We start from the raw sequence: 10,939 nt of genomic DNA, 5'->3' as shown, positions 1-10,939 counted from the left end.
AATCTATACCTTCCAGTGAGGACTGGGGTTTTCCCCTGCACATATGTGTATTCTGACATCTGCTGGAGAAAGACTGTAGTCACACTACCTACCTCATTCAAAACAGACTCATCCAGGATGGCTTGGTTCAGGGTATAACCATTTACTAAACAAATGACATATAATAAGAACCACATTACACACACATAAAATGAACAATACGATCTCAACGTTGGAGGCAGAATTGGTGCAGTAAAATGATTTGGATCTGATTGGCTATAATCCAATCTGATCCTATCAGAGTTTGGCCTGGTTGTCTGTTGGCGGTGTCCTGGTACCAACTTTAGGGCTGTGACCTCACTGTGGTGACTCAGCACAAACACACAAGCAGATATCTATCTGCGTCCCACCCTGAGCAGCAGAGGTCAATTAGGGAGAAATGGAGCAGAGAAACACTGACGTACATGTACCGCCCAGAGAGAAAACACACTCAAGCACAGACATGCAAGCAGAAAAACAAACTAAATAAAGACACACACACACAAATGCATGTTGGCACACACACACACACAAATGCACACTTGATGGACCAAACATAATACTTCCGCTGATGGGCACACTTTACCAGAAGAGACCCCCAGGTTAAATTTGAAAAGACAACTCAAATGTTTTGCTGAATGCAGTCACTTCCAATCTCAGACAACCTAATCAGCTACTTGGAACTGGTTGATAACCAGTAAAAGGTATTCCTCCTCCTGTCTTTACCTGAGTGCTGGCATAATAATGATCAAAAGACAAGAGGGCCTATCTATGAAACAATATGACTGTTTCTACGTGATGAATATTCATCATTTCACCCCCCATCCCCTCAGAGAATCCATCACAGCTCCTGTTCCTTTTCCACAGCAGCCAAGCTAAAGAGAAGGGGGATTAAATCAGGTAGCTCTATATGGCTTTAATACGATTAAAATAAGAACACACACAAAGCTTGTCACTATTCATTTCCTCCTACAAGGCCATACAATACAGAGCTGCCAGTGGTGGGTTGTGATTGAGGAATCCTCCTCCCCACACACACACACACACAGGCAAACACACACACAAACACGCGCGCGCGCGCACACACATTTCACTATTGATGAATGAAGATCTGTCAAACCGCCCGTATAAACTTCCCCACTGTTATTGTTCAAACTCGCTTCTTTCTCCTCAACTTGTGGGACTAGAAGGATTCTTTGAAAGGATAAATAATAGGCCTATGCTTATTCATTAGTATTCATTAGTATTCATTAGTTGCTGTTAATGGAGGGCAGACATGGCGAGGCAGATGCCTGTGAAGCTGTGAGGGATGACTGTGTTTGAAGCTACATGTCTTCCTTTACAGGGGTCGAATGAAACTTCCTGTAGAGAGAAAACTGAAGAAGCTGATGAGGAAACACTTCATCAGACAGTTAAGAAGGAGTATATTTTACTTCTACGGAAACACAGAGGAACCTAACCTGTGTGCCTCACAAGAGGTTACGACAGGTTCCGACAAAACCCTCTCACTCAGACTTGGATGAAGTAAGATAGCTAGCTTCTCTCTAAGTCTTTCCTCTGATGTGCCGGGGTAACTGAAAGCCTATCAAAACCAAGTGTGATGTTGTTTTCACCTCTTTTCATTCAGCAATGTGTGGAAGAAGTTTTCAGGAGGGTTAACCAGCCTTCAACATGAAGTAGAAGTAAAGACGGTTTTCAAAGCAGGGATTGCCCTGGATCTGATGGCTTTCCCCTGGATCTGATGGCTTTCCCCTGGATCCGATGGCTTTCCCCTGGATCCGATGGCTTTCCCCTGGATCCGATGGCTTTCCCCTGGATCCGATGGCTTTCCCCTGGATCCGATGGCTTTCCCCTGGATCCAATGGCTTTTCCCTGGATCCGATGGCTTTCCCCATGATCCGATGGCTTTCCCCTGGATCCGATGGCTTTCCCCTGGATCCGATGGCTTTCCCCTGGATCCGAATGGCTTTCCCCTGGATCCGATGACTTTCCCCTGGATCCGATGGCTTTCCCCTGGATCCGATGGCTTTCCCCTGGATCCGATGGCTTTCCCCTGGATCCGATGGCAGGAGTACTGTGCAGAGCTTAATGGGCTATTACCCCCCACTGCACATGGCATGCTACCTTGGCTTATCCCTCCCTTCAACCCCTTCCGATGTGCTGTACTTTCCTGTGCCCCCTGTCTCTCTGCATCTAAAGGTTTCCTTTACCCTCACCTAATTAGGACTTCATCCTCCTTCTGAACAGAGAGACTGTCTGAGACTGGAGGTGCTGCTGATTGGAGCTTAAGTAAATGTTTATATACTGTACAGAGAAGACATATTTATTTTGATGGTATTTCGCCTAATTAATGTCATTCAACGATGCTGACACTTGCGGGAGAGAATCGTCCCACTGGCAACACTCCCCACCAGGCAAGCCTGGCCACATCTTGCCCTGATTACACATTAATTTCACACTGCTGAGAGAGCCTTGATGATAAGCAGCATGCTGTGTGTTTGTGTACTGAATCAGGACTTTCCTGTAACAGCTGGACATTACGCCACACATCTGTCTGGGATACCGTAAGAGTGTGTAGGTTTCTGTGACGGTAAGAGAACCACTGGGTCAATGACTAACGGACCCCGCAGCAGTGAGACTTGAGGGGTGGGGGGTTTCACAGTCAACCACAGCAGCTATTTGGTCTGTGAATCACGTCAAAGACGTTTACTCAGCATAGACATACGGAGAGTTGAACTTGGTCTCACCAGAGAACAACTATGAGGTAGACGCTTTAGTGCCATCAGTTTACAGAGGGGTAAAAGCATATCATCGGACACAGCTACTTGTGTTTTTTTTGTTAGTTTTTTTGGTCTTCCCGGCACTATAACAAAGTCCCTCAAAATACAGTCACTCAATCTGTTAATCAACTGCCTGGTTAGTTTGGGCTCATTTCTCACAGTATGTAATGGCTTTAAACTGCGTTATTATGACATTAGACTTCTTTACCGGATGCTGCAGCCATGGGTGTTGAGCTCTGATCTGATATATATATGCCACCCAGGTTCAGGGGAGAGTCTATGGGAGACTCAATGGACTCCCTCAGCTCAGAGCACCTGAAAGCCGGGCCAATCTTCTGGTCTGAGGTCAGAGGGAATTTGCTGTGCGGTGAGGTTCACTATCACACACACACACACACACACACACACACACACACACACACACACACACACACACACACACACACACACACACACACACACACACACACACACACACACACACACACACACACACACACACACACACACACACATATCTTAGAAATGTTGATAAACAAGCATCAAACTTTGTATTACATCAAAGTGGATTTAAAGGGTAGTTCTTAGGGGTCAACTGATGTGATTCATTGAAGATCAGGTCATGAGCTACACCCCAACTAAAATAACCAACAACTCCCCAGCTGCTGAAAGGAGCCTTTCAAAAAGCTCAAGCCAAAAGCCCAGCAACCCTCTCTCAGGATTTTTTCTGGGTCAAAATGGGGCTTAGATGGTGGGCGTGAAGGGGGCTTGGCTATAGGCGTGGCCACTGGTGCGGTCACCGACTTTAACATTTTAGAGGCCCTCCTATTAGCCGCAGTGACAAAATGTAGCAGTTTCAAAGCTAATTTCCTGCAATTCTACACATTTTACCATGGCTTATGCTATCTGAGTGACTCAAACGTTATAACAAAATCAATGGGGGCCCCATGCCATGACAAAAATACTCCTGAATGCATAATTTTGGGGATTTTAGATTCTCCCTAACTGTCTAGCTTTTATTTTGGTGATTGTTGGTTCTCAAAGATGATCTTATACTGAACAAAAATATAAACGCAACATGCAACAATTTAAAAGATTTTCATAGTTACAGTTCATATCAGGAAATTAGTCAATTGAAATAAATTCATTAGGCCCTAATCTATGGATTTCACATGACTGGGAATACAGATTTTTTTTAAATGGGCCTCACAATGGGCCTCAGGATCTCGTCACGGTATCTCTGTGCATTCAAATTTCCATCTATAAAATGCAATTGTGTTCGTTGTCCGTAGCTTATGCCTGCCCATACCATAACCCACCGCCACCATGGGGCACTCTGTTCACAACGTTGACATCAGCAAACCGCTCACCCACACAACGCCATACACGTGGTCTGCGGTTGTGAGGCCGGTTGGAGGTACTGCCAAATTCAATAAACGATTTTGGAGGTGGCTTATGGTAGAGAAATTAACATTCAACTATCTGGCAACAGCTCTGGTGGACATTCCTGCAGTCAGCATGCCAATTGCATGCTCCCTCAAAACTTGAGACATCTGTGGCATTGTGTTGTGTGACAAAACTGCACATTTTAGAGTGGCCTTTTATTGTCCCCAGCACAAGGTGCATCTGTGTAATGATCATGCTCTTTAATCAGCTTCTTGATATGCCACACCTGTCAGGTGGATGGATTATTTTGGCAAAGAAGAAATGCTCACTAACAGGGATGTAAACACATTTGTGAGAAATAAGCTTTTTGTGCATATGTAAAATTTCTGGGATCTTTTATTTCAGCTCATGCGACATGGGACCAACACTTAAGATGTTGCATTTATATTTTTGTTCAGTGTATATAAAAATAAAAATAAATTACTGTTTGGATATAGTCGGACCGAAAAAACACCCGGCCCAAGACTTTTCTATGCAGAAAGAAACCCTGTCTCTGTACAACCCAGGTTGCATTTAGTGGAACAGCTTCCTGTTTCACACCCCCTGCCTAAAAAAACAGCCCTCAACACACACACACACACACAACGCGCCGCCAAGGAGGAAAAAGAGACGCAGAGTCAACACACACACCACCAAACACAACAGCCAAGGCTCCGTTGACATGGGAACGACCTCGGTGGTGTGGTCCTGCTCCATAGCAGCACTCTCTGTGGTCCAGATGCCATCTCAATCTCTGCCTCTTTTAATGAGAAGGCCACACGCCTCAAAGCTTAAGAACAACAGAAGGTTGGCCAATCTGACAAGGAAAGAAATACTGAGAATTCTTTAGCTCAATTTTTAAATCTAAGATTTGAGTTAACCCTTCACGAGCAGCACATTAAAAGACAGAGAGTACTGAAGAATCACGAGTTCTCTGACGAAGGCAGTGAGTCCGATACGTAAGATGAAATCAACTAGTGATACTGATAAGCCCAGTGTGCGGGATCTTCTTTTCAACGACTGTGTAACACACCTGATGTATCAATATACTGCCTTCTCTTACCCTTCACTACCGCACTACTATCTAAATAAAGCCAGGAGGAAGTTTGTTTTAGCTGCTAGCTGCCCAATTAGAAGTCAGTTGTGCGTATTAGTCAAACAATACAGGAAGTAGGAAATACCATAGAGGGGCGGTCCCTTCAACGGGCAGGAGCTAGAGTGAACAGTTACCCTGCTCATTCTGACGACCATCGCAACGGAGTATAGCAGGTACAGAAAACACCCCAAGCATCTGTAACTTACATCAGTAACACTATGTACCCCACATTTACAACGCTATGCAACCATGCACTTGTTGACAAGGGCGTTCTATGAAGTATAACGTTTTCTTCATCTACCAATTTTTGAAAGGACAAAATGTCAAAAACACCCTCCTGCTGAGTTATCTAAATGCCGACCTTCGGTCTGTTGGAAGTAGACACAGGGAATGTAAGTGCTGTCAGAGAACACAGTTAAGCTGTCTTGTTTAGCTGGGTAAGTATGTGCCTTTGACATCCAGTAGCAGCATCCCTCCACAATGGATGTGACCCCTGAGACACCAGTGTCTGTCTGTTTGTCCGTCTGTCTGTTACAACACATTGAGGTGATGATTCTCTGATAATGTCTCTCAGCAAAGCAACAGCATAACATTCTTTCTACCCAAACACAGCCGACAACATCTTTTTTACTGAGGGGGTACAAATCCTATTGAAAATCAATTTTTTTATCAGCAATCATCTTAATATTTTTTTATCCTATCAGCCGACTAGAAAGTAAAGGTGATAAATCAATTTTTTCTCTGGTCACAGAGATCTATTCCTGTCATCTTTCTGTTCTGGGCCTAAACATAATGACCTTTTCCATCTCCTCTCTCTACCTCCTCCCCACCCTTCCCTTCACCAGGCTACGGTATCAATGAGACCAGCTACAACTCCTGTAGAATCACTCTCCGCCAGGTGAAAAGGCCTGATAGTACTTTGTTTTAGTCAATACCACCTCTCCAGAATACCATTACTGTACCACAAATCACTGACAAACTTAAATGGTCCACCCACGCAGACAGTGTGGTGAAGAAGGTGCAACACAGCCTCTTCAACCTCAGGAGGCTGAAAAAATGTTGATTTGTGTGTATTGGGTATATGTTGTGACATTGTTAGATATGACTTGTTAGATGTTACTGCACTGTCGGAGCTAGAAGCACAAGCATTTCGCTACATCCGCAATAACATCTGCTAAACACGTGTATGTGACAAATACAATTTGATTTGATTTGATTTGTATCAGCAACACTAAACTATGGGCCCTTGCCACTTGACAAGAGCAGTTAGGATACAATCTGAGCTAATGAAACTGAAGTGGATGGATGCATGAAATACTTAATATAACATCGTTATAAAAATGGTATTACATGTGTCCTAACCAGAACACTGAAAGTATGCTATTGGAAGAGGACTATTCAAGGAAGCATATCCAAACTATGCCATACTAGTGGCAGACTCATATCCTTATGAATAACAATGACGGAATGGTCCTACAGAGTATGTTTAACCTCAGACAGTTTTAGTCTGCTTCTCTAGTAGGGGATACGGATCCTTTGTAAGGCAGGAGTGACTAAGCCTGTTCAAATCATGCTCATCTTGCTTCAGTTATTCCTCTTCAATAACACAGAACTGACATGAACTCACTGTCCTCATTGACTTCATGCTCTGGGCGAGGCCAGTGTGAAGACTATCAGCTGCAGCATCTAAATCGACTGTTCTAAAGCGCATGGAAACAACACCATCTGACTCATAGTATCTGGCTCATTGTATATAAACTTACAGTATTACTGCTCACAACAAACTAACTCTGTCACGCACAAATACGGGCACATGCACGCACGCGCGCACACACACACACACACACACACACACACACACACACACACACACACACACACACACACACACACACACACACACACACACACACACACACACACACACACAGGGAGACAATGAGGAGATAGGCCTTTGGCAGGCTTATACTTGAAATCCCCCTCTCACAGCACAGACTCTATTCCTCATGGACTAGTGCTGTTGGTTGAGGACTCACTCCAGAAGTGTTTAGGGTACTTTACCATCACAGAAACCCTGCACATCTGTCTCTAGCTCATTTCAAACTGGCAGTTAGTTGGTGGCAGTTGGCAAACATTCCAAATCAAGTGAGCTCTAACCATTGGTTAGGTGTAACAACAACTTCACAGCCAATTTGACTGAGCCAGCCAACACTACAATTATGGAGATTATGAAGAGTGTCCGATAAAAGACAAAGCACCACCAGGTTTACCAGTAAATCCTAACAGCTTGAGAAGATGTTTACCAGTTCCTGTCACAGAATTAAATAGTATGATAGTATGTATCTCTACAGTTCCTCATCATTACAGAGTAAGACCTAAAATCAATTCCTTTGCTTTGACAAAGGCTTCCTTTGGGATCTCTACAAAGTGTAGGATAGACTTTGCAGCAACGCAGCTCAGGTATTGGCAAACACATTCATGAAAACAACAGCAGAGACTAGGGCAATTACAGACACACTATTTAAACGAGACTGGAGGTGTTTAGCCTTGATAAAAGTCTGGAAATATCTGTGTGTGCGTGTGTGTGTGTGTGTGTGCGTGTGCATGCGTGCGTGCGTGTGCGTGTGCGTGTGTGTGTGTGTGTGTGTGTGCGCGTGCGTGTGTGTGTGCGTGTGCATGCGTGCGTGCGTGCGTGTGCGTGTGTGTGTGTGTGTCTCTCCAAAACTGCCAGCGCAGAGTAAACAATTTCCTCTATTAATCAAAAGTGAGTCTAGCTGCACTCTCACAGCATGCTAGAGGCCATTAAACATACTTTATGTGACCATTACCACAATTAAAACTACCCACACTCTCCCCTCTCCCCTTCGGCCCCAAACAAAACACTGCCTCCCTGGCCAGAGAAAGCCAAGTAACACATGCTGCGTCCCCAAAAGGCACCCTATTCCCTAGCGCACAGCTTTTGACCAGGATTTATTGGCTCTGGTAATAAAAAAGTAGTGCACTACGTAGAGAATAGGGAACCATTTGGGACGTGGCCACAGAATCTACCTCAGAGTGCTCTCTGATAGCAAGTCTATTGTTAGGATAGCAACAGCAGGGGCCAAGAGAGAGGTGGTTTAATATGGGCCAAAACACCTAGACCACACTCACTCAATAGCAGTTAGTTTAAACAATTATAAGTGCAGCCATAGTTTAAGGGTTGAAAACAACTTGAGGAATTTAGCAAATTGGAATAAGGGAATATTCCATTAGGGAATTAGTCTAAATGCAAAGTAACAGGCATTCATTTATTAGCCCATAAACAAAGAAAACAAGATTACAACTTCCCCTCCCATTCCTCTCTATCTGAACAAACAATCATTGTAATGATTTAGGATGAAATCTGATCGGGTGTTTAGTTGACTGGCTGGTTGTCCAGTTTCCCAGGCCCATCAAACAGCCAACACCCAGAAAACAGCCACAATTACCTGTATGGACGTGACCAGGATATACACCTGATCCTCTGTGACCCATCAAAGACAATTTTTTTGGGGCCATGTTTCACTTGCAGTTGGAACAAAACACAGCAGGAGAAGTAGTTTGTCATGTACTGTTTGTCTGTCACTCTGTTCACATCTGTGTAAAAGTTACAGGTTAAAGGTCAGGACCAGGGCTGGGCTTGAATCACAGGGTCACAGTAAAAGCTATGGAATTTCCCACAGACACTTTTTAAATGACAAGCTTACTGTTAGTGTGAAACACTTTGATTTATCCATTCATTGGAAGCAAAGTAACATTTCCATACGTACTTACTCAGGCCCATCGCTCCTCGTGAAGCATAAGCCACCACATTTTGTGTTTGTTTCCATTCATAATTTTTGGTCTGCTTTGGGTTGGAAAATTGTGACATAATAATTCCCCAAGCCATTATTTTATTATCATCTATGAAATGTAACTAGCCTACTTCCTGAAGAGATAAAAGAGGACATCAAAACACTCTCAGCATGACATTTACCACACAAAACGGTAGAGGAAAGGGTGTGAACTGAGCTTACCGTCTATAAACTCTCCCTAAGCTTCAGAGCACTACCACTCAATTCCATACACAGTGGATGGGATCCGTAAAGTCAATGTTTGAACAAAGGGTTGTCTGATGGGGGGAAAGCCAAAGTATTGGCAGTAGGCTGAATAGAATAGGTCTGATGATCGCTACTGACGGAATTCCCTCAGTCACAAGGAGTCAATGATGTGCTCTGAAAAAGCCTAAACCTCACAGAAGAGTAATATGCTGTGCAGGTAAAGCCACAGTACAGCTGTAAAATCACCTGAGTTACGGTGTTGTGGTGGTTTACCTCTGGTACGCCGCCATGCTCCTCCAGGTCCTGGAGCTCGGACACAGCATCAGCTGGACCCTGTTCAGACACCTGGGACATACAGACTCCAGGGGCTCCCGAGTCACTCTGTATAGGCTACATTATCATAAGGGAAAAGTGATGGCGGCTTGGTGTCAAAACTGTATACTTTTCAATTAATGCCTTCTATTTCTTATTTGAATAATCACCACATATGTAGCTAACACTTTTGCTCGATAATGGATGAAAAATCAAGTATTTATGTCACTTAAAATGTCCCCATCTCAAATACAGTACAGTAGCTTACCTAGGCATTATGAAATATGTTATGTCAAAATCAATACTTGCAACTGTTTAATATTCCTCACCTGCTTGTAATATCCAATAACCTGTTCGGCTATGTTGTTGATATTCAACATGTATTGGTGTAACTTTCGCTGGTACTTCAAAGCAGTCAGCTGTGCTTCGCTCTGGATGAATGACACCTGGGCGAGGAGGGATTGCTCTCTCCTGCCCCACCTGAGCCTCTGCATTCGGCCTTCATGCTCCAAGGTAGCGCTCCTCTCCTGGAGCGTATCATTCAGCATACGAAGCGCATCCAAACAGCAATGGTTTCCCTGGACAATGTCTGTATGGGACAAGAGAAGCCCGCATCCTTTCTGACAGATACCAACATCTCTGTGGTCAAAGTCAGATTCTTCTTCTTTCATCATACGTGGCTCATTATCCATCTCGCCTGAGTTGAAAACCTTTCTGCAACTTTCTCCGTCCTTGCATGGATTTGGGCAGTCGGCGCACATGATCAATTCTCGTCGCGTGTCCCGAGTCGCGTTGAACGGTGTTGAATACAGCCTCTGCAGTGGCAACGTAAAAAAGGTGTCAGAAGTTTGCCAGGTGTAGATGAACAAACTGATGGAGATGCAGACCGTTGCTATACTGACTGGGCGTAAAATCAAAATCCCAAAGCAGCCTATATTTACGCAGGCAATAGAAATATATGCGCTTCAGGTCGACGTCCCTTGCTAACTATAAATGGACTGGATCACTTTTCACCTCCCACTTGTTGCTGGAGTTGTAGGCAAGTCTACTCATCCTTGCTTGGCCTTGTCTATTCTCAATTATGTTGAGAGAGCAAGAGAAACTGCGTCATGGATGCATTCCCCTATCCATAAAAACAAAAACATTGGTGGTACGCTAGTAGTTGCCTAATACTGAATATTTTTTACACATAGTGGGCTACAATACAGTGATTTCCATTCATTTATTATTTTCAATAGAACCACCAGAGG

General features: G+C 44.0%; 1 protein-coding gene across 1 annotated transcript in view; it reads right to left on the bottom strand.

Annotated features, from left to right (window-relative positions):
* LOC311134787 (PDZ domain-containing RING finger protein 4-like) overlaps positions 1 to 10,381 on the bottom strand; it is a gene marked incomplete at both ends in the record, with an annotated part of 116,802 nt that extends 106,421 nt beyond the window's left edge. The window contains 2 exons of the mRNA XM_084168572.1: positions 9,651 to 9,722; positions 10,019 to 10,381. Of these exons, the coding sequence (XP_084024698.1) occupies positions 9,651 to 9,722; positions 10,019 to 10,381 (435 nt within the window). The remainder of the gene's footprint in view (positions 1 to 9,650; positions 9,723 to 10,018) is intronic.
* Positions 10,382 to 10,939: the final 558 nt, after the last annotated feature.

Source organism: Coregonus lavaretus, assembly GCF_964263955.1.
Source record: "Coregonus lavaretus genome assembly, chromosome: 9".
Taxonomy (NCBI): Eukaryota; Metazoa; Chordata; class Actinopteri; order Salmoniformes; family Salmonidae; genus Coregonus; species Coregonus lavaretus.
Note: the sequence above shows the minus strand (reverse complement) of the source record. Positions and strands in the feature narration are given on the sequence as shown.